The sequence below is a fragment of the Bactrocera dorsalis genome, chromosome 4, assembly GCF_023373825.1.
Source record: "Bactrocera dorsalis isolate Fly_Bdor chromosome 4, ASM2337382v1, whole genome shotgun sequence".
NCBI classification, from domain to species: domain Eukaryota; kingdom Metazoa; phylum Arthropoda; class Insecta; order Diptera; family Tephritidae; genus Bactrocera; species Bactrocera dorsalis.
Window position 1 is genome coordinate 26,951,064 of NC_064306.1, and position 25,656 is coordinate 26,976,719.

At 36.6% G+C, this 25,656-nt stretch overlaps 1 protein-coding gene across 30 annotated transcripts in view; it reads right to left on the reverse strand.

Annotated features, from left to right (window-relative positions):
- Nucleotides 1-25,656, reverse strand: part of LOC105233287 (disintegrin and metalloproteinase domain-containing protein 23) — a 545,110-nt gene that overhangs the window by 150,280 nt on the left and 369,174 nt on the right. For all 30 annotated transcript variants that reach the window (XM_049456178.1, XM_049456177.1, XM_049456175.1 and 27 more), the window contains exon 6: nucleotides 12,196-12,269. In XM_049456178.1, the coding sequence (XP_049312135.1) occupies nucleotides 12,196-12,269 (74 nt within the window). The remainder of the gene's footprint in view (nucleotides 1-12,195; nucleotides 12,270-25,656) is intronic.

Sequence of the window (25,656 nt, forward strand, 5' to 3'; positions counted from 1 at the left end):
GAATGCGACTGACTCCTGGTCTCAGTTCGTAACACTGGACACATGTTACAGTTATCTTCCTTTTATTACGAATAAAGTAAGACTTTGATGTGCGCTAAACTATGGACTCGCAAAGCTACCGTAACCATTGTAAGAGTGTGTGAACTATGCTTTTTCGGCTAATCGTTTGGTTTTCAATTTCACTGCTGCCAACTTAAGTGCCGCAAATAACAACACACTACAGCCATTACCACTACAACTACATAAACAACTGCATGAACGCGACTTTTGCGTTACAACAGCAACCCCAACAACAACAACAGTGAAGTCAATTAAATTTCGCTTAACGCGTCTTAAGTCGCTGGCAACAGCTGCTACTCGACTGGGCTTAAACGATGAGTTGCTTGCCACCGCGAACCACCACTCCCACCGGTTGTAATGAATTCATGACTGACCTAAGTAGCCGTGCTCAACGAAACTTCCTGTTAAGCTTACCAGTCTCATCCTGCTCCACTGACATTCTGCCAGCCTTCCTTCGCGTTTGCCCGTCTCCGCTCGCGCTAAAGCGAAATTAAGTCGTGTAATAAAAAATTTCGCTTTATCTGCTCATTTAACATACTCCAAAAGCTTATATAGCGCACATAATGCTGTTGGCCGCAAACACATACATACACATATACAGATCAAGAGCCATTCGTTTCTCTCCCGCTTCAAGTTGAGCCTTTGTAGTTTCACGCTTTTTGATTATTTCTCTCGTGAAATTTTTCATTTCACTTTTATATGTAAATCGCATGCGTTTATTTGTGCTTTTATTGCGCCTATTTATTTTGATGAGCCCTCTCACAAGGGTTTGTCTTCTGCGGGTGTCTGTCCGCTTTCAGTGGTAAGTCCATTGCTGAGAGGTTGTTCAGAAGTTTTTTAACCATTTTCCACCGAATGGAAGTTAAATTGTTCACTTTCCTTGTATTAAAATCTGGCGCTCAATCGCCGGTCGCTTGGTTACTAATCGTGTACCGTTATCGCTGCTGCGAGTAAGTCGCAATTGTTTTTCTTCGTTTTACTTTCAAGTGGCTAATTCGTTAAGAAGAATTGCTTGAATCGTGCATACAAAGCGGCAATTTAATTTCAAATAAAACTGATCGAACATTGGGCAGGAGCTCTTCAGCCGAAAAGTCATCCTGAGTAATCTTCTCTGTAAACTCCACGCACAAGTATGGCTTGCTTTACTGTGTATTTTAAATCCTTGAAACAAATTACTGCATGGTATTGATAAAAATATAAAGGGTGATTTTTTAAGAGCTTGATAACTTTTTTTTAAAAAAAAACGCATAAAATAAAAATCTCATCGGTTCTTTATTTGAAACGTTAGATTGGTTCATGACATTTACTTTTTGAAGATAATTTCATTTAAATGTTGACCGCGGCTGCGTCTTAGGTGGTCCATTCGGAAAGTCCAATTTTGGGCAACTTTTTCGAGCATTTCGGCCGGAATAGCCCGAATTTCTTCGGAAATGTTGTCTTCCAAAGCTGGAATAGTTGCTGGCTTATTTCTGTAGACTTTAGGACTTGACGTAGCCCCCACAAAAAATAGTCTAAAGGCGTTAAATCGCATGATCTTGGTGGCCAACTTACGGGTCCATTTCTTGAGATGAATTGTTGTCCGAAGTTTTCCCTCAAAATGGCCATAGAATCGCGAGCTGTGTGGCATGTAGCGCCATCTTGTTGAAACCACATGTCAACCAAGTTCAGTTCTTCCATTTTTGTCAACAAAAAGTTTGTTAGCATCGAACGATAGCGATCGCCATTCACCGTAACGTTGCGTCCAACAGCATCTTTGAAAAAATACGGTCCAATGATTCCACCAGCGTACAAACCACACCAAACAGTGCATTTTTCGGGATGCATGGGCAGTTCTTGAACGGCTTCTGGTTGCTCTTCACCCCAAATGCGGCAATTTTGCTTATTTACGTAGCCATTCAACCAGAAATGAGCCTCATCGCTGAACAAAATTTGTCGATAAAAAAGCGGATTTTCTGCCAACTTTTCTAGGGCCCATTCACTGAAAATTCGACGTTGTGGCAGTTAGTAAGTCTATTCATGATGAAATGTCAAAGCATACTGAGCATCTTTCTCTTTGACACCATGTCTGAAATCCCACGTGATCTGTCAAATACTAATGCATGAAAATCCTAACCTCAAAAAAATCACCCGTTTATTATCATAGTGTGTGTAGGATATGTATACATATGTATGTACACATATATGTATAAGCAACATAAAATTGTGAAATTCGATACACAACTTTTAAAAGACGAGAACTACGAGTTGCTCTGTCATCCTTGCTACAATCTGTTCCTTTTGTCACGGTATTTGTCTTCACTCCCAGGACTTAGCACTAGATAATGTTACGTTTTTAATTCGTCTTAATGATAATTGTATTAGCAATAACTTGAATATCGCTTCTGTTCCTTCATCAAATAGGTGCTAATGGCCCTACCGGTGTACATTCTAACATTGACGATATTTCCTTTCACCCTATATTTCATACGAGTACAAGGACGTTGTCACTGAATACAATTGGAAAAAGTGCTTCGAAAGTTAATTCAAACAGGAATATTTTGGTGAAAATTTCGAATAATAAAAATAACGTTATAACTCATTCTTCCACTCGTAAGCCTAAAGATATAAAAGTAAGTATACTAATGAGGGTGTCTGCAATGGAACTCAAAGAAGAATTTCGAAGACAATTGCGTCAATGAATATATATGAATACAAACGAGAACGCTAAGGTTCATAAAACATTTTTATACAAAACTAGAGTAATTATTCACAATTGACGCTTTAACATTGGAACAAAAAACATGACCAAAGAAAATCTATACTTAAAAAAAAATTTACTTCTTCTTCTCTACTGGCGTAGGTACTACTAACGCGGTTATAGCCGAGTTAACAACAGCGCGCCAGTCGTTTCTTCTTTTTTCAATGTGGCGCCAATTTGAGATTCCAAGCGAAGCCAGGTCCTTCTCCACCTAGTCTTTCCAACAGAGTGGAGATCTTCCTCTTCCTCTTCTTTTCCCGAAGGGTACTACGTCGAATACTTTCAGAACTGGAGCCGCTATCTTTTAATTCGTTGAACTTTGTCAATGTCGTCGTATATCTCGCACAGCTCATCGTTCCATCGAATGCGGTATTCGATGTGGCCAATGCCACATACCGTGTACCATAAATCTTCCGCAGAACCTTTGTTTCGAAAACTCGTGATGTCAACTCATCAAATGTTGTCATCGTCCACGCCTTTGTCCCATAAAGCAGGACGGGAAGGATCAGGAACTTGTGGAGTTTGGTTTCTCTTCGTCGAGAGAGGACCTTACTTCTCAATTGCCTACTTAGACCGAAGTAATAATTGCGAGAACTAACGGCGCGGGTGTTGAGGCCAATGATATCAATATTACCGGCAAAAGCCAGCAGCTGTATGGTCACGAAAAATAAAGGGTTCGCTATAATGGCAGCTTTTTAACGCTTTTTTAAAAATATGATTTTTTGACTGATACAAAGTTTTCAGTAACTAAATGTAGAGTTTTCAGTCATTGCTTTCAGACTGCGTCAGATTTGCTATCGTTCACTAGAACTTATGGTAGGTTCTCGCATATTTCAATCTTCAGAGCTATAAAGCCTGCTCTTAATTGTGATCTACTACCCCAATTTATTTACTTGACTAATTGCTACTCAATTAAGTACTGAATGTTAAATGAAAGTCAACAAAAAAAGCTATTAATGTTAATAAATTACTGTCCGTGTATGCCACGAGCTTAAAGCAGACAACCAAAAGATAAATCAGTCCTTGGTGTGGCAAGTTTTCAACGACAATTAATTAAAATAATAATAAACAAAAGAACCAAACAGGTAAAAAAAATAACAAAAAAAAATATTAAATTAAAATGCGACAAAAATAAATAAAGCTCAACAAACAATAAAGCATAATTGTATTCACTTAATTCAAGTTGAGTAAATATTATTTCGTTTAATTTTTTAAGTTTTATTTTGTGGATTTTTTTGTTTTTGGTTTTTGTTGCCGCCAAACTACTTAAAACCACTTTAATTGCCATTATTGCACTTAACTCTAAGTAATTTCGCTTTTTTATTGTTCAAAACAAATAGACTGCACATAACGCTCGGCTGCCTAAATGAATTAATTTATTGTTTAAATGATATTTTAATTTCCAAAGCGAGGAAAAAAGCATACGAACCAAATTATGTGTACGTAGTGTAAGCGCATTTATTGTTATTGTATGTGTGTGTCGAATTAACCAATGCTCTTCGAATATACAAGCATAAACATATACATACATAGATACACATAAAAGCAATGAAAATATTTTTATAAGCATTTATGCGAAACGGTGAGGCTAAAACAATTTTGAGGTTAGCTGCTAAAGCTGCCGAAATGAGTGGGAGGAGTGCTTGTAAAGCGCAGTGGGCGGAGCGGGTGCAGGGCGGCCACGACTGCTGGTTGTTGCAAATAGAATGGACAATAAAAGCGGCAATAACCACGAAAAATAAATAGGCAAAATAAATGGAAGTGTACAAAAAAGCAGGAAAGTAGGAAAAAAAGCAATAACAACACTAAACCAAATCAAATGGTAATGTGGCAAATGCGGGCAAGTACTCGTATTTCATTGCTGTGTGAATCTGTGTGCGGACTTTTGTGTATTCTAGGCAGCGTTACCAAATTAAAATAACAATAACAGCGCAAACAGCAAACAAAGTTTGACCAATGCTGTTAACAAAACAACTATACATACATACATATAGATATATATGCACGTGCTTTGCTGCTAAGTGTAGGACAAATAACGGTAAAATACACAACTTGCTTAAAATAACAATAAAAATACAAAAATAATGCATAATGGCTAGTGCCTCCATACATACTTAGAGTTTTTTGAGTTTTTTCTAATTTTTTAATATAATTGGGACAAAATAACATAGCGGTTTTGGTGAATTCACTGTGTGCTTTGGAATATTTTTATTAGTCGAGTATAAAATTTCGAGTATTTTATTAAATTTTTTTTTAAATATATAATGAACTATATACAGTTATAAATGCAAATAAGTTGAAATTTTGTTCTAATTTTCGATTGAATTATAATTTATATAATTAAATTATAATTTTTTATATATTGATTCTAAAATACTTATAAAAAATTACTTTTTTGAAATTGAAACATTTACTTTTCAACAATATTAAAATATTCTTTATTTAATATCATTAATTAAACGGAAAAAAATAAACAAAAATAAAATAAAAAAGTTTAAATGAAAAGATTGTGTCAAAAATAAAAAAATACTAAAAAGTAATTAGTTTTATTACAAAAATATTATTTTTTAAAGAAAATAGTTGTTAAAAAATGTATTTAAAAAATTTTTGTCAGAATAAAAGAAAATAGATTAATCAAAAAAATATTTTAATTGCGCTCTGTCCATCCGTGCCATGGCTAAAGGCAATTCTAAGAAATGCATGTTGTTTAACTATGTATGTATGTGCCACACTCATGGAGAGAGGCAAGGATAGTTTTCATACCAAAGGCAGGTAAAAATAACCTACTCAAAAGAGTTTAGACCTTTACTTCCTTCCTGCTATCACTCAACACACTGGTATTTAATATCGAAAAGCCGCTTTGATATAAGGAATACGATCTCGGAGCATTCCTGTACATTTCAGGAGCGGTCAACAACGTCTATATAAAATGTATTAAAAGGTGTTGATTATGCTATACAACGCTGGATCAAAAGCCTTTTTACCTCTGCAAGGGTGAGAGCTCAACGGAACGACGCCAAAATGACCAAGGAGAAGTGCTTTCTCCGCTTTTATGAACATTATTGGTAAATAAACCGCTCGCTATGCTGCGCATAACGATAGCTTTAACAACAACTCCAACGGCGACTCTTGAACTGTTACTAAACCTGCCACCAACAGGCCTCTTCGATGAAAACTAAACAGCAAAATCGGCGGGACGACTACAGGCTGCAGGAGAAGGAAGTTAAAAGTAAGGAAAGGAAAAGATGCCTGGCGTAAAGATATGTTAGCTACGCGTAACACTCTAATCATCTATATGCATGGCTCGCACAAGGACGATGAAATTGAACGCTGGAATATACTATCCAAATTTAGAATTAGAAAACTGCTGGCAATGCCTATAGAACCAATAAAACAACGGAACAGCTCTTGAACACTTGTCTCGCCTTAGCAAGACTACGCTGTAAACATCTGGGGTCCCCACGGTATGACACACTATAGGAGATTTCGATAGTGAGACCACAGACTCTGTTGAAATTCACGTCAATTCAGTCCTAAAGGATGACTACTCCTCTTGCACCTGGCAACCGAACTCGATCCGGTATCGGAGGGACCAAAATTGGTCTACGCGTGGCTCATTGGCCTACCAGTTTGACCTAACCTATCGTTTATTAAAAAATGTATTAAAGGAATAAATGTAATTAAAAACTGAATACACTCTTCCAAGCTTTTTGTTTATAAAATTTAAAAAAATTAGCAAGAATAAAAAATTACATAAAATAAAAATACTTATATAAAGAGACATAAATAATAACGCTTTAAAAACTACTTTCAAGAAATAGTGGACATTTTTTTGTTAATCAGTTTATTTGTAAAAAACTGGTGTGCTGAAAAAATTTCTTTTAATTTTCTTATCTATATTTATATTTGTATATAAAGCCACAACAAGTTTGAAGTAAAACAAAAAAAATTGTACTGATTTCCAGCAAAAATTTGCTTCTCACGTTTTCTTGCATGAAAACCCGTTCCTTACTCATCCTTCCTGAATCTATATGCAAAACTGTAAGACTTGCTGCCTCCACTACATTAACTACTGGGAGTCCTTAGACTAACTATGTATGCTCTACTTTTATAGCCCTTTTTAGCTGCTTTCTCTACTTTTTATTTCTGTTTATTATATATTTTATTTTGTTTGCTATTTATTTTAGCAATTCGCAGTTATTTCAATTAAGTTTACGCCAATTTATTCGGCAAGCTATTGTTATTGTTTACTGTTATTTTTCATTTATTTCGCCGTTTATTTGGTTTCTTAATGCTCGAGCAAAAAAGCTGGCAGCAACAACTCCAGCCGCCAGCCTCGCTTCTGCAAACAAACCAACCTTTTTGTAATAACGTTTTTGCAAAAGTGTTGGCAATAAAAATAATAAGTTAGCCAAAAAGCAAAAACTAACAAGAAATGCTCAAACAACTACACAACAATACCACAGAAACTAAGTTCCAGCATGGCAAGGTAAAGGTAGAGCCAAGTAAAGGCGAAAAAATTGAAGGAAAACAATAAAAACTAAGTGCCACTTTCGACACTCTGGTTTTGTGGTCTGCAGCAGGACCCACATCGCTGCACTCAACTCTCAGTCAGCAGAATCGAATAATTGTCTACTCCACTCGGCGTAGTGCTATTCTTATCTTTTTGCAGCGTTCGGACGTGGTTTCAGCTCATAGCCACTAGCATTCGGCTGTGCAGTTAGCAAGACAGACAAACGGACCAATAGACAGCTGCCTTCCAGGTCACATGCCATTGCCATCAGACAGTCAGCTATTGCGGCTATTTTTTGCTCTGCGCTTTTCCCTTCACTCTGCAGTTGCTATTAACACCGTGGTGCTTGTGCTCAGGTCGGCGCAAACGTATACGAACTGTTTTCTTAATCTATTTTCGGTAATTTTTTCTCCGAATTTTCTTCAGCTCCTCTTCACTCAGTTCTCTAAAAGACCGCCAGCTGCGCTAAGCCACCGTGGCGTATAAACCAAAACATCAACATCGAAATCTATGCAAAAACGAAACGTAAACTGAGTTGGAGGCAAAAACTCTGCTGCTTTTGCTGCGTCCAATGCTTTCAGCAATAATTTCGGGTGCTTAACCTGCACGAAAGAAAGCCTTTGGCGTCGAGATATTGTATTTTCACACTTTAATCCCGGCAAATGTTTATCTTTTATTTTCCTTGCCGGTGCGGAGCTATGTGCTTGGGATCAGCGTGGGTGCGTAGCGCGTTTCGTTTGTAATCCCTGCTGCTCATTGTACACTTGCCTCGGACGGATACAGTGATTAGGAAGATTAAAAGCACGGTGGGTAAGTTCTCCGTGGCAAATACATTCGAAATACTTTAATACGCAAACTTTTGATTAGACAACGTTTTTGGTTTCGCACATAATTTTCACGAACTTTTTTCACGAAACATTAAACTAATGCGTTTAAAACTAGGAATTATGAACATTCATGGCTTTAAGAACCCATTTTTTGTATAATAAATCCAACAAATGGAAGTGACCTCTTGGACTCCCCTTTTCGACAAGGGGATAGTTTAGATGAAGGAGTACGTTGGACATGAGTATGTGTCTCGAAAAGTTATTAGTAGCATATTAGAAACAAATTCACGGTGAAGTGCAAGGAGGCGATATTTATACTAAAGAAATCTTGTTCTATCATCATGACTCCGATATAATTCTATGAGGATTCAGATTATGTAAAGCATGCAATGGGAGTTCCTGAAATAAAAAGTACAAGATAAAACCGTTACTGTAAAATCATTCACAAATACAAAACAAGAACTTGATTTCTTTCGGTTAGTTCAAATCTCAGCTACCTGATATAGTGATCCGATATCGGCGGTTCCAAGAAATGGACAGGAACTTGATGAGGAAGGGACGTGGGTAAGATTTCAGATTGATATCTCAAAAACTAAGTTCATGTATATAAAGACAGACGGACATTGCTAAATGGAGGATGGAGCCATGTGTAGAAGTTCCTGCAAGTGAGGAAAGTTCTCTGAGCGCTATTACTTGTGAGTGGCCATAAACGATTCTTTTACATATGGTTCAAGCAACTCACGACTTCCGGTCAAAAAACATCCGTTTGAAGGCGAGCTAATGTGAAAGGGCGAAACAGCCTCTCCTCAGGGTTGTGCGCTGGATTTGGGATCATCCAATAAAAAGGAAAAAACAGCCTCGGATAAGTGACCCCCCTTTGTATGACTACCCCTGCAAAGGTGTTAATGATTATAATTTGAGCGCGACCACCTGAAATAACCGGTCCTTAAATTGGGAATATGCTGCTGCGCAGCTGGTTGATGTCCTCGTTTGATTAAAGGCTGACATCACCGCCGTCCAAGAAATGCGATGGACGGGGCAAGGACTGAGGCGAGTAGGTCCTTGGGGCATTTACTACAGTGGTGTGGGATTCTTGGTGGGACTCCGTGGCTGAGTACTGGCATTCACCACTTTGGATGATTTTTGCCCACGCCCCGACGGAAGAAAAGGACGATGTGACCAAAGATGTCTTCTATGAGTGCTCGGAGGGCATCAATGAGTCAAATGCTTGGCGACTTTAACGCCAGGGTGTCACGATGGTCGGTAAATTCTACCTCCATGACGAAACATCCCAAAATGGATTGAGGCTGATCGACTTTGTTATGGCTGAACGAAAACACTTTTACTGATTCAAATATGTGCATATTAAATAATCATCCATTACTAAAGCCCAACACTTATGTTGGGTATATTCGGAAAACTTTACCCTATCAAAATAGTATAAGTACTAATAACCCGCGGAAAATTCCGATGGCCCGATCTAACTAGATAACATCACTGACATCAAAAAACTAAAATATAAAGACAGTTTGCATGATTTTCTAGTCGGAAGGATTATTAACGTATACTTTAATTCCACAGCAGAACCCATAAGCTTTAAGTTTGAGATTTTTCAATACTTCCCGAGTTGCATACATTTTTAGCAGCAAAAAATTTGAGAGAGCACAAACAAAAAAACCGAGAAGCCATTGAAAAAAAGATATTTTTATATCCTCAAATAAACCGGTTTCATGCTGGGCCCCATTTTTTCTATTGTCGATATATCACAACAGCAAACCACCTGCCATCATTTGCGTGCAGAGACCTACCAGCTGACCGTCATCAGCCGTTGCCCATAGAGAACTTGAATTGCCTTACAATAACAAATGCGCAAAAAGGATAACAAACAATGAGAGGAGTGGGATAAACAAATATTTTTGCCCTTATACATATTTATATTGCTGTGCACACAATATCCTTTCTAATCTTTTTGCCAATTCGGCTTATCCATGTCTTCGGTCCACCCGCCCACACCTTACTTCTGTTTTATTCGATTAGAGTTGTTTGTTTATGCTTATTACTTGCTAAAAGAAAAAATCACACTTTAACAACTTGAGCAAAAATACGGGTAGTTTAAGGTGTACATTCACACATACATATATATTTATACATAAGTATATTCTTAGATAGTTGCGAAATTGTAATAAACGCAATAAAAATAAACTCGTTTCTTACACGCGAAGAGAAGTGCGAAAAATAAGGATCCGAAATTATAATAAAAAGTGACCCTTTCGCTTAGCCACCTCACAAATTCAGCCAATCAGCTGACCATCAGCCGGCACTCGCAGCAGGCGGCTCCACTTTGTGGTTATCACTTAATAAAAATTTAGTAGTTTCTACCCTTCGCGTGAGAATTTATGTGCTGCAAACTGTAACTGTAGCATGCCCTTAAACGGCTACACGCAATAACAACAATAATAAATGTCAGTAATCAACAACACTACACTTAAGCTCATAGCTATGTATGGGTGAGTAATGATGCTTGTATGAGGCTGTGGATTTGTTGGAAGATATTTTGCACTGTAGGTCACTGTTATGTACACCCTCGTAAAACACGTGTCGATTAGCTGCTTGTGATCTTCCCAGCTCATTTTTTAAACTAATCACTTCTCTATTCACTGAAGGTAGTTATTAAATTTAGCACTTGGCATATACGAATAGATAACTATATCAACTTCTTCAAAAAAATCCAGTCTTTTGCATTGGCTGCTAGTTCGTTAGGAGTGTCTAATTAATTTCCATTTATATTAAGGAGAACTATAACCTGCGTTAGAAACAGTCCATTTTATTTTGTATATATGTATGCTATATAACGTAGACATAACTAGAAATATGTATAACCTGTAAGTATAGTTTACGAGATATGGAGCCCTAAACCCGCTCCAGCGCTGACTATTCAGTTTTTATCGTTTATCTTTAAACTGGTTTTCCCAAAAATAATAAAAAATATTCGATGCATATAAATATTATTTACTCACAAAATCGTATACATATGTATGTGTGTATATAGTTTGTCGTGAAGTCTATAACAACCAGAAGAAAACTACAAAATCTACTATATAGAAATGATCTGCATGAAGAGCTGAGCTGATTTAGTTCTGTACGTCTGTCTGTACATACTAGAACTACTCCCTCAGCTTGTGAGATATCGTTCTGAAATCCTCACGCGTTCTTTTCCCCTCTCTCTCAAAGAACTGCTTATTTGTCGGAAACGCCGAAATCGGGCCACTATGTATAGTATATGGCTGCATTTTCGAGAAAATTATTTTCTCGATAAATATTATATATGTGAGCAAAAGCGCGACAGCTAAAGCGGTGTTTATTTTACTCAATTATGAAACAATTCTTTGAGTTCTCCCAATAACTAGAAAGCTTCATATCTCTTACAAATTGAAAATGAGGAGAAAAGTTTGAACCGTTAAATGAGTTATACTTATATTCAAAATTGAGTGATTGTCAAAAATATAGTGTCAATATCGATTCTTCTCTATTAGTTCTACATTTTCGCTTTGCTCTTCTAACTTTCATTTTAGCCACGCTAATGTTGACTGTCGCTTAATGTTGAACATGACAGCAACAAATTGAAAATGTCAGCGCCAATCTTTCACGAACGATTGCGAATCGATGGCATCATGACTAAAATTCACTTTATCGATAATCCGCTTAAAGAGACGGCCATGAAAGTCTAATGAAAATGTTTGTACATATAGACATGTGGATGTGTTCGTAGAAAATGCCCTTTAAAAGATTTGAAATAGAAGATAAAGGATGTGGAAAAGATTTGAAATGCATTAAAAAATATAATTTAAATTAGAATTTACGGTTGCTCGGGTTCTATTAAAGACATTTAATTGAAATTCAGGAATTAGTGGTTTGCAGTAATTGTACGTACATACATACATACATACATACATACATGTGAATTGAATGTGAAAATATTATTACAAGAGAATATTCAATTAAAATTTAAAATAATATTATTGTGTAATTAATTAAGTAATTTACGGATGAATACTTACGAATTTAATTCCAAGTCTAAGCGAAACTTATGATTAAAGGCCTTAATTAAGAGTGAGGTGCGATGAAAGTGTTTCTGTAAAGAGAGCAAGAGATTTAAATTAATTTAGGAAACATAATTAATATTAAATTAGTACAGCAAAGTCAAAAATTTAATTATATATGAAATATTGTTCATAAATTAAACAAAAATAGAAGTGAAACCAATAAACTAGCGCTTTTATAGAGCGAATTAAGCATGTAGCAAGGCGACAGACAAATGTCAGCTTAAGAAAAATAAACCAATGGGATGACTACTGAAATTGTATGCTCTTCTAGCTACAGTTGTTCTTCCTGAAAAATTTGTACTCAAAAAAACCTTGATGACTTCAGATTGAATCCGGCAAAGTATATTCTGAATTAAAGCAATCAGAACAAAATGACATTGTTCGATGAAGTCCGAAGGTATTTTGCGAAGGTCGTTAGAGGTTATTTTTGATACTTACTCGTACTGTTCGGTATATTAATTCGATAAATATGATTTCTATGAAAAATAATGAATGAATGTTGTATACGGTAAGTAGGGTGAAATATAATCGGATTAAGGTCTCATAGCACATGACCTATGAAGCCAAGATTGAAACCGAAAAATCGTTAGAATATTTTAAAACTTTTTAAATTTTCATGGCAGGACTTGAAAAAAAAATATGCGATGTATGTGTCAGAAAGTGTACAGAAACCACGTACGTACTAGAATTTTCGGTTCAGTATGGCCCAAAGTCAGTTTTGCAGGGTTAAGATAAAATAATACAAACATATCAATTAAAATGTTTAAGAAATCATGACTCCAAAGGCTGAAAAAATCTCATACTGAAAATATTTCAGGTTCTATAAAGAACTTTTGGTTGAAAGGGTACGTAATTAACCAAATCGTTACATTTAGAGAGTTGATAATCCATAAGCTATTGTAGAGGCGGCTTTAGAGCTTAAAAAGTCTATGTCATATTTCTTAAAAAACATAGCCGGCCGTACGAAGAACGTTATAGAACCGTTTTGAATGACTTTTCCGTGCCTGTGTGTAAGAATATGGGTGTGGACGATCTTTGGTTCCAACAAGACGCAGCTACATGCCACACAGCCAACGAAATAATACATTTATTGAAGAACCTTTTGTTTTGTTATCTTGCGTCCTAGGCATGTGACGTCGCCTACGAGATCATTTGAATTAACACCGCCTGACTACTTTTATTGGGTTAAATGAAGATGCTTGTCTACGTAGATACACAGACACTGTTAATACTCTGAAAGAGAATAATAGCCGCTAAAATACGAATATATTCAAAATCGGGAAGCGGTGCTTGAAATAATTTCTAAAACCTAATGACAAACGTTTATCTTTATAATAAATTTAAGTTCTTAGCCACAACATTAAATTATATGCCTTTTGTTTCTCCTAACTTCTGTCTAACAAAAACATCCTTTACTATTGTCTTTTGATTTAGCCGAGTGGAAAGGAACCATAAGGCGACTTATGTACATTTCAATCTTAGGCATATTTCCAGTGCATTTTGGTAAATTCTAACTGATTACGTAGATCTTAGAAATACAGAGTTTCTAAAGTATTTATGTGTCGTAGTCGAAAAGGTCCTTTTGTATTTCAAATCAAATTTCAACTATTTTTTATATTTATACTAATAAATAATTAAACAAATATTTACCATTTTAGTCGACCACTTTTTGTCATTATCATTACTATCACCGTAAAACTTTCACAAATTTCGTTGGTGGCTTGCGTGGCATTCTTCTTTTCTCATACAAAAATTTCAAAAAAGCGAATTTCTTCATTACTTTCCCTCATTTTTGAACAGCTGTAACTTTTTTTAAACTTTCCCGAGTTTAATTTTTTTAAATGAAGCTTAAAATCTCACCATTTAAACACTATATGGTGTTACACATTGTGATTGGCAGCACTGGAGATATACGACTACAACGACATCTATTGACAAAATACCGAAAAATTTTGGACTACCAAATATTATTACAAAAAATCATTATTCAAAATCAAAGCCTTTTAATCCTTATAACCTCAGCATAACAAAGAATTCATATATCTGTTAATAAAATTAATTAAGTGTAATATTTTACTGAAAAGTAATTGTTGTTCATGAATGATTTATGGATTTTCTTTGCACCAGAATCGATAGTTTTGATTATTTACCTCAGCCCTCAGATGAAAGTAAGCCTTATCGAAGAAGATCATTTTCTTAAAAAAAAAAGTTATCGTTTGCAAGTTGTTCCAAAGCAAAATCCAATGTCTTCAGTTCTTGAATGCGAACAATTTTATACTGACGCAAGCCCAAATACTTTCTCAAATACCACTTTATGGCTCGAGGTAGTCCCAATTATTGTAGAGGTCTTGAACGCAGCAATATTTTTATTACTTCGAGCGGCTCTTTGTCTTATTGGCTGTGGAAAATTATGTAAAGAAAATCTGCGCTAGAAATTTTGAACAGTTCCACGAATAGCGAGCACAGGTGAACATGATACAGCAAAAAAAAATACCGGGTCATGACATATAAAAAAGAACGAAACGACACTTAGAACTCATATCATCCGTATTGGAAAACGCTGTACTTCAGGAGTGTGATTCTTCGAACAGCAGCGAGTCCATATTTTCCACAGAATTTTTTTTATGCTAGAAAATATCTGTGGCAATTTGCAATTCATAAGAATACTTTTTAAATTTTTTATTCTTCCTGGGAAGTTTTGCAAAATTGTGTATTATTGGCTCACTTAAATGGAAAAATATGTTATAACTAGTAAACGCTGCACAAATTGGTGCTTCACTTCGTTGGGTATTTTACCAGATAATATCGCTTTGATTGGTCCTACCTGTAATGACATACCACCTCTTGCCATCATTTCACGCGAGAACAATTTATGATCCTCCATCACAATCATTAGCATTTCCAGGTAAACCCTGAGAGCCTGTTCCATCAGTAAGCTAAAGCATATACAGTTATATAGATATGTACAAATGGATTGCACTTCGCAGCTTCTAGGGACCGTCACTTGATGACTCTCATTGGCGCGACGTCGGGCTGAACAGCACCTACATACAAATATAACAACAAAGCACCCAATCGAGGTCAGCTGGCAAAAGAGGTGTCGGTTACTGCATGCGTACCAGCCGAGCAAGTGGTGGAGTGTGCCATGGTGTAAGCTATCGATGGGTGGCATGTTGCTTGCTCATGTGTATGCAAGCAGAGAACTAGCCTGCGCTGAAGCATTGCAAAGTCAAAGCACGCATGTATTGGTGCCAAGCAAATGCAGCGATTGCTGTTGTAGGTGTCAGTATATGCGCTGATATTTCCAGGGAGCTACTACATCACACAAAAACACATACACAGGCACACGCATGTAAGCCGTCGCTGCTGCTGAATGATGTGATAAAGACGATGTTGTTATTATCGCCTTTAATGCAGCTTTGGCAACGGGCATCTGCTGGAGAAGATGGTGAGATGGCGTGGTGGCGGCTGGTTGCCGCTGTTGATATTGTGGTTGAAGTCGCAATAATGTGCCACTTGCCAAAAATGTTTACTCACCCACACGCGCCTCAATGCACAATCGCACTAGCAACAACAAGCAAGGTATTTACATGTATAAGTGTGTGTGTGAATGTCGCTGTTTGTTTGTGTATGCGCATGTATATGTATAAGTCTGTTTGAGCTTGTCTTTTGAGCTCGTTCAAATGAAATCGTCGAGAATGCAATAAAGGATTCAAATTGTACAAAGCCTCCCGTCATATGCACATCCATTCGATTCTACCACCCCATCCTTCCACATTCCAGCACCACTTTGCCCGCGGATATGTGAACAGCCATGGAAGCGTACATTATTGCGCTGTAAAGTGCCATCAACCAGCAGCCAATAACAGTCAATATGTGCTGCAATAGTCGTTGATTTGTTTGTATGCTGCAACAACAACCCGTACAACAACAAATAAGGTAATTTGCATCGGAAAGGCGAGCAATCGTCATTATGAACAAACAATAAGCAAAGTATGGGAAATACCGAAAAAGCGAAATCGGTTTCATGCGAAGGTCGTCCCTGTCGCAACAAAATTGTGTTCTTTTTGTTGACATCGCAGACAGCAAAAAATTGTTGGTTGTCGTTATATGAGTACTGACTTCGCAGTTTTCATTATTAGCATTTGCCGTCAGACATATTGCAGGCACTGTCGCAATTCAGCTAAAATACATTTCCTATCTGGCTTGTGGTGACTGCCATGTGAAGCTGCGGGTTCGATTCATAATAATTACTTACTGCACAACTGGCAAATATCGACTGAAAATATTTGAATTCGCAATACCAAAAAAATAACTTGCTGATTTGAAGTTGAATTGCTTTAAATTCAATTCAAAAAAATGAAGTTGAAAACGCTATTAACTACCGTTTAAAATAATAGAAGATAAAAATATTTTTTTTCAATTACCATCTATTACCATCTCATCAAAATAGACTTGGACTAGTCCATTTAGACCTCGAGTTCAAACGTGGAAGTTTGGTCTCCACATTTCAATGCGTTTGGCAGCGGTTGGCTTACGACACGAAAAGTTTGTCAGCCGAAAAAATTAGCAAGAAAGTTGCTTGAGATTACTTGTATCTCAACATCTCTTATGGATCAACCCAATATAATTTGGTTAATATTTCCAGTTATAATTGTGGTTATGCTAGACTCTTAGCAAAAAAAGTGAATTTTTTGCTAAAACGACTGCGAGTAGAGGTCTGAAAGAGATCCTTGAGAACGTAGCTGAAGAACGAGACGCTACATTCATCAAACACATAATTGCTGGTGAAGTCAATAAACGTAAGTTTATGAAAATGACACCAAAACTGTCCAAAATTAGCGAATGGCGCCCCCAAAAATTAGCCGAAATCCAAAATACCTTAATTAAATGAGGACCATCCCAGCCGAGTCCGAGCCGTTTATGGAAAGTTGGATTACGCTTTGATTTGATTATACTGTTTTTGTACGTCCGAGTAGAAAGATTTGATGTCATTTCATTGCGAAACCCTTGACGCATTTGAGGTTGCCCACCCCTTATCATAGTATACAGAAATGTCAAATTCAGGCAACTGCATAAGACTGACTCCTTTGAAGAACATTTGTAGACCTTATTTTTTTATTTTTTTACGAATATTTGATATTATAAAAGTTACTAATTTCGATCTTCAAAATCGATTTTCTTTAAATTGAAATCATTAAACATACATGCATATATATTTAATATCAATTGTGACTGAAGGATATATTCTTCTAGTTCTTAAATGGATAGTGGTAAACCACTTTTCAGATCCAACAAAGTGAACAATATTAGTTAATTTGTGAAGTGAGACATTTACAGCAGAATTATTTCTTATTGCTAAACGTAACCTCTTTCGACGAACAAATAACTAAACTCTACAAGTCACTCATCATTCTAGTCCTGCTATATGGTACGGAGGCTTGAACGATAAACATCATCTGATGAGTCGGCCTTAGGAGTGCTCGAGAAAAAGGTTTTGTGGAAGATTTACGATCCTTTGCGCATTGACAAAGGCTAGTACCCCAGTAATGGAACGGTGAACTGTACGAGATATACGACGACATTGTGCAACGAATCCAGAGACAGCGGTTGCGCTGGCTAGGTCATGTTGTTCGGATGGAAGAGCCCACCCCAGCTTTGAAGATTTTCGATTATGTACCCGTCGGTGGAAGCAAAGAAAGAGGAAGAACTCCACTCCATTGAACAGAGCAGGTGGAGAAGGACCTGCCTGCACCTCATATCTCGAATTGGAAAAAGAAGAGTCAACTAGCGCGCTGTTGTTAACTTGGCTATAACCGCATAAGCGGTGTCTACGGCGGTAAAGAAGAAGAAGAAACCAACGATGTCAAGTTTTTCAATGCAGGTCATTGTTCTCTATTTCTTTACGTTTCATTTTAAGAACTTTCGCACAATTTTGAGCAACCCTACCAAATACCTTAAGCTGTGTTCCTCAAAGTCTATCTGCGATATCAAGTACGAGTATACTGAAATCAGTAGCCAAACGTAAAGAAAAAAATATATATTAAGTAGCAATGGTAAACTACTGGCTATACTCCAGTATCCTTACACAATATGGTGTCCTACTTGAGTAATTTAATTTATAATTTCAATATTCATTGTAACTCACATTTTGATTAGATAAGCAGCAAAATTTATATACATATGTATAAGGACTAAATCTACCAAATAAACCACAACAAGCGTGAACTTCTACGAAATCATTCAAAATACCAGCTTAAGTCGAAACTAAAACCACATAAACCGTAAGCATTTGTATAATATCTGCCAACAAAGCAGTTGTTAGTTGTTGTTACAGTCACGCGAGTGTAAACACAAAGTTATTGCCAATGTAATTCTAACTCGAAATGAGTCGCAAATTTTATTTGTGTTCCATCAAAGCACACACACACCCACACCCACACAGATGCAAACGTTGACAAAAGCGCGGAACAACGTAAACAAATAAACGAGCTTGTTGGGATATTTACGAGTATTTCGAAGTAGTTTTAATGTTTTGTTTATTGTTGTGCTGCACTAACTACCAGCAAGTGCAAATACGCGCTACTCGCAATGTGCAACGCTGCCACCCTCACCTCACTGCACTGCACCCACCATATGTATAGGTAAGTAATTATGTAAGTGGTTACATAGATATTAGTATATAAGCGAAATAAATACGCATTGTATTCGCATGTGTAATCACAAGCATTTCAAGCGAATGCGGCAGCTGGGAAAACAGACTTTGCAGACTGACTCTAAGTTAGCAGACGCATGTGGTAAATCTTAATCAGCAGTGTGGCAACGTTGACATTATGCAGATACGTGTACAAATATATGTTATTTTGATATTTGCAACAACAATTTATACTAAACACTCTACCAAAAACCAAAATAAATAGTGTTGGCGAAAATATAAACAAACCGAAAGAGGAAAATATGTTGACGCAGAGTGTCAGTCGCTTAGAAAAGAGCGCGGTTCGCTGCAGGAGCTCGTTATTAAAATTCATAGCGCATAAGCTGATTAGTTGGTAAAGACAAAGCTAATTTACAAGGAAATTTCATTTTCATGTACACTGGTGAGAATAAGTTTGCGTACAAAACAAAACAAGGAGAATACCAGGTTTTTTTTTCCAGGTTAAACTGCACTAACATTGGTTAAATCAATTTGTTATTAGTGGTTGAAGTATTTCAGTGAAATTTTACTTATTAAAGAGAGTTTTATGAAAAGGATAGGAAAAGAAAACCAACAAGTGCCAGTGAAAGGGATAGATTCGTGAATTTATAGAAAGAAGAAAAAACTTTCAGTGAAATCGGTCTTACAGTGAGCCGAACACACTTCTCGATTCAAAGAGTGATTGGAACGTATAAATTGATGGATTCCACCGCCTCAAAGCCTCGTTCCGGACGCTCCTTTAAATTAAGTGATTATGAAAAGCGCTATAACCTTAAAGAATTGAAGAAAAATCCAAAGCGAAGGCTTCAGATGTTGCGAAAGAGGTTAAGATAAGGTTCCAGAAAACCATTTGTAGTGGCATTGTGTTCAAAGTTTTCAAAACAGTTGGTCATCGAAGCCGAACTGCATTTGCCAATGAGTTTATTAATAAGCCGATGGAGTTTTGGAAACGTGATATTTTCTCAGACGAAATAATTTTGCATATTTGGAATTAAAGGACGGAAGCTTGCTTGGAGAAAACCCGGTACTACACTCAATAAACAAAATTTTGGCGACAGTAAAACACGTTGGTGGTGGTGTAATGATGCGGGGTGTAAGTCTATAGAGAAATGGAGCAAAATCACACCGACAAAGACATCGAATTTCGTTCATTCAATGCCAAAGTGCTTAAGAAAGGTTTTATACCGTAAAGGGTACCCAACTAGTTACTAGAAACTATTATATTATTATAGCTTTAAATTAATGTTTGTTATGATTTTATTCCTTTCTACGCTAACTTTTTCTAAACTGATTTATCCATATTTTTGTGTTTTGTTTTTGCTTTTTCCTCTAATTTATTTTCAAATATTATTCTCACTGTCAAAATGTTATTTATACTAAACTGAACTCTAATAAGCAAATAAACCAAAAACTTATGTTCGAACTTTTTTTATATCTAGAAGCTTTTTTATAATTAAGCAGTATGTGCAGCTTGTACGCAAACTTTTGCTGACTAGTGTATGTACTATATTTTCTACACTACCACATGTAATGTATGTATTTTCATTACATAATGAGGTGAATACTATAATTACGAGAATATTCCCACAACATCCAAATATAAGCACCAAAATTATGCAGAAATGCGTATAATATTACAAGCTAAGCTAATTAAATTTTATTTTTGTGTTAGGAACAATACGGGGGAAAACCAACCATCAACAGATAGTAAGTTAATGCAATTAATTGTAAATTTGATATCTACAAATATATGGAATGCATGTATGCATATACATATGTATATAATATTTGGAGTATAGGTGCATTCTAAAAAAAAGGTAAAATTCGGGATGACTCTCCGTTTAGTCACAAACGAGCATCATACTAATGTTTTTTTGAATTTTTTACATAAAACAAGTCCGTTCCCTTTAGTGCGAGCAGATTTCATGAAAAGACATATAACAGGTTATCAGTATCAGATATGTAGGCGTCCGCATCATACGCTCCTACACCGCAACCGAGAAGGCTAGTATTCCCTACGAAAGACAACTGTTTCAGGCGTCATCGCAATGTAACATAGAACCAGAGGCGCTAGCCTAGGCCACAATTCCGCCATTCAACAGTCCTCAGCAATGGAGTAGCCACACTGCAACAACTTAAGAGGTTACTAAACTAAATACACGCTGAGTGCGACCGGGATGGATAAATGAGCCTCATCCCTTTACCTTAACATACACGCCACATTAGCAAGCAACATCGACTAAGACTGACAAAACCGGTACGCAACCTTTACCATATCACCTCCTTACAATCCACATTATACAATACTCATTAGAGTACCACATATCGACACCCACACACAAACACCAAACGCAATTACACACCATATGATTCCTCACACAAAAGGGAATAAAAAGACCGACCGGAGAATCCTCACATATTCGAAAACAACACCGATCGGTCACACGATTTCGCGACCATATCATGTCTTTCTTTGCGTTTACTAAATTGTAAAACACCGCTTTTTAAATTATCTATATATATAAAAATCAATGCCACTTTCTTTGTAAGTTCATCACTCATAAACGGCTGAACCGATTTGGCTGATTTTTTTTTGTTGTATTTGTTATTATTAGGAGAAGGTTCTTATGTAAGAAAAAATTACGAAAGTTGCCGGAAAACCCCTAAAAACAGCCCTTTTCTTTTTCCCATACAAACGTTTTATTTTGTATATGCATACATATGTACATACATATGTACATATGTAAGTAAAAATGATTGTTTGTTTGTTAGTAACGCTAACGCTCGAGAACGGCGGAACCAATCTTCATGAAATCAGAAGTTGTTCGTTGTGGATCTGGAAAGGATTAGATATAAAAAAAAAACCATATACTTTTCATAAGGAAACGTCGAACAATTGGAAATTTCCAAAAAGTGACTTTTCATACAATTTTTTTTTGTTTTGTTTTTTAATATTTTGATTTGTAAATTATAATTTCAAATAATTATTTGAATCGTTCAATTTCGGTCGCTTACTTTTTTATTCCGGAAAAATTATTAAAAATTATTCAGTGAAAACTTTATGTGTGCTGATTGACAGCGATTCATAATTCCACACATATGTCATCGCATCCTGGGAGTCTCATGTAGTTCGTATGTCTTGGGCTGCCATACGTTGATGGCAAAAAGAGCGCCGACCGATATTAGCGCGATGTCTTCGTTGCTTCGTAACAACTTTCAATCTGTAATTGATCACTAGATCAGTAGTTACACTAGATCAAATTGATGAAATCATTTCTGCGGAAATTTCTCATGCAGAGAAAGATCCATTATTCTACGAAGCGATGAAAACTAATATGGTGCATGGACCTTGCGGACACCACCATCACACTTGCAATAAAGTCACGAAACACTATCCACGTGCTTTTCTTTCAGAAACGCAAACTGGAAATGATGGAGATCCACTCTATCGTCGTAGCTCATCAGACGGCAATGGCAGGACATTTGCCATTCAACTTAGAGTAGTGAATATCGAAGTCGACAACATATGGATCGTACCATATTCGCCACTATTGTCTAATTCACATTCAAAACCCATGCCAATGATGGATATTGCAGTTTGGTGAAATCGACTTTTCCGACTGTTGTGCGTTTCGCAGTTCATTTGGAGAATGGCTAAAGAGTGTTTTTCAACCCAGTAAATACAGTACAGCCAGCGGAAACACTTCCAACAACAAAATTTACGCACCAGAAAAGAAACCAAAAAAATTTTGTTCATCAAGCTGCGCTACGTTAAAAAAAAAATTAGAAAAATCGCAAATAAATGATTTTCAACACAATATAAATTCAACTTTCTTTTCATTTCAAAACATATAATTTCACGCAGGAAGCCGGCTGCGGGGTCAGCTAGTATATATATAAATTCGGTTTTCTCTTGATTTCAAAAAGTGCTAAGGGGAACCCAAAAAGGTGAGTCAGCATGGACACAATATCCATGACTAATACGAACACTTTTTCTAAGCTTTTTGCATGTCATGAATTTCTCCATCAACCAGCGGAAAATAATTACATCATAAATACTTTTTCTCTCATTCCGAGTTTTTGGAGTACGCATTTCTAGCATGAGCTTTTTTTAGAAGACCAAAGTAAATTATGTTCAACAAATGCGGATCTACGAGTATACCCACTGTAGAGTAATATTCACATGAAAGTGTAGCCAGTTCTTTTCAGACATTTGGGATAAGCCTTCTCAATATAGCATATAAGGTTTTATCGAACGTATTGTATGAAAGACTAATGTCCACTGTCAACAAAACGGACTAATTTTGTTTCTGTATAAGATCTGTAAGCACAATTAAGTTAGCTAAATAATGAGACTATCTCTTTCGAAATTCAAGGAAAATATTTTGATTTTGGAAGATAACTTTGAAAAATAGAGACATTTTTTCTTATGACTTGGCGAGTACTGTAAGTATTGAAATTTTGGTATAAAATGGAAGAGTTTTTATTTATATGTATGTCATTGTAAATTTTAATTTGTGAAAATATCTTACTTTCCACTTCATTAGTTGAAAGGTTTTCAAAACATCATTGAAACTTTAATATCTATCAATGTTGCCTACTTTACAAGAGTATTATGTATTTCACATGTCTCTAAAAGAATTTAACCGTAAAATGCCGTACTTTTTTGATAACTTTCGGCAATTTCGGCACTCTTCATAATGAGCGAACAAGTGGCGAGTGATTGACAACAATAAACTTCCACTGACTTGAGCACAGGAAATTGGCGCTTCAGCGACTAATGAAATCATTATGATCGCCACGAACAATGACAAGAAAGGAGGAATTATAAAAATAAAAAGAAAATGATGAGCTTAGTCAGTAAGAAGGGAATAAAAGAAAGCGAAACATGAGAAGTTGAATATAAATGAAAAATTTCGGAGTAATCATAAAGTCAGGGGGTGAGAGCAGTAGAGTGTTGGTGGGGGTGCGAATGATGGGCGTTGTGTAGGAAGTTGACACGTAGGCAGTCAGTAGGCCTCATTCATCCTAGTTAAGAACGGGACACACGTTTCTTTCTTTTTTCGTTCGCACCGAATGCTTATTTTGTCTTCCAACACATTTTGACGCATTTTCCAACGCGTTTTCATTATTAAAATGTTATGCTTGAAGGCGTTTCAAAAGCGATGAAAGCAATGAAATAAAAGCCTAATGACATTGCGCGCACCAACACATACACACACACACACACAAATACAATATTAATATACTGCAGATATAAAAACAAAAAAGCCATCCATCCCATCAGCAATGAATGGCGGGCATTGTTTGATTGTAGTAGTGAGCATAAAAAATCCAATTGTCTGCCTCAACATGCTCATTAAACAAATTAAAATGTTGCTGCTACAAGCAAGTGCTGGTGCGGAGTGGGGTGTGGGCTGTGTCAGCGCAGCAGACAGCGAACGTTGCGTGTGCAGCGCGGAAAAAGGAACATTTCAATTTTCATTTCATTTTTATTGTGCATTCGCAGAGGAATAATCGTTCATGCTTCCGTTCATCCATGTAAACGCTTTGGCGTGAGAAGGTCCACTTGCCGCTTGCAGGCGCTGAGCGTCCTTCAGTGACAGCTTTAAAGAAATGAATTGCTCTGTGTGGCCTGCAGTGGCTCTTCTCCTCGATTTATTTATTTATTTTTTATTTTAATGTACTCCACGAAATTTGAAGGCCTTTCCACTCAATTGACTATTCTCATTTCCGCATTTTTTTCGAGCGCTGATAAAGTAACTAGGTGAGAGTGGAAATTTTAGAAGCTGATATTGTTAGCAAATTTTGCAAAAAAACATAAAAAAGCTAACGGCGATTGCACCGAAGCTATAAAACCGCTAACAAGTTCGTTCCTTATAGCATAAAAGGATATATAGGGTGATTTTTTAAGAGCTTGATAACTTTTTTAAAAAAAAAACGCATAAAATTTGCAAAATCTCATCGGTTCTTTATTTGAAACGTTAGATTGGTTCATGACATTTACTTTTTGAAGATAATTTCATTTAAATGTTGACCGCGGCTGCGTCTTAGGTGGTCCATTCGGAAAGTCCAATTTTGGGCAACTTTTTCGAGCATTTCGGCCGGAATAGCCCGAATTTCTTCGGAAATGTTGTCTTCCAAAGCTGGAATAGTTGCTGGCTTATTTCTGTAGACTTTAGACTTGACGTAGCCCCACAAAAAATAGTCTAAAGGCGTTAAATCGCATGATCTTGGTGGCCAACTTACGGGTCCATTTCTTGAGATGAATTGTTGTCCGAAGTTTTCCCTCAAAATGGCCATAGAATCGCGAGCTGTGTGGCATGTAGCGCCATCTTGTTGAAACCACATGTCAACCAAGTTCAGTTCTTCCATTTTTGGCAACAAAAAGTTTGTTAGCATCGAACGATAGCGATCGCCATTCACCGTAACGTTGCGTCCAACAGCATCTTTGAAAAAATACGGTCCAATGATTCCACCAGCGTACAAACCACACCAAACAGTGCATTTTTCGGGATGCATGGGCAGTTCTTGAACGGCTTCTGGTTGCTCTTCACCCCAAATGCGGCAATTTTGCTTATTTACGTAGCCATTCAACCAGAAATGAGCCTCATCGCTGAACAAAATTTGTCGGACGTAAAGCGCGAAACACATTTCGAACCGAACACTGATTTTGGTAATAAAATTCAATGATTTGCAAGCGTTGCTCGTTAGTAAGTCTA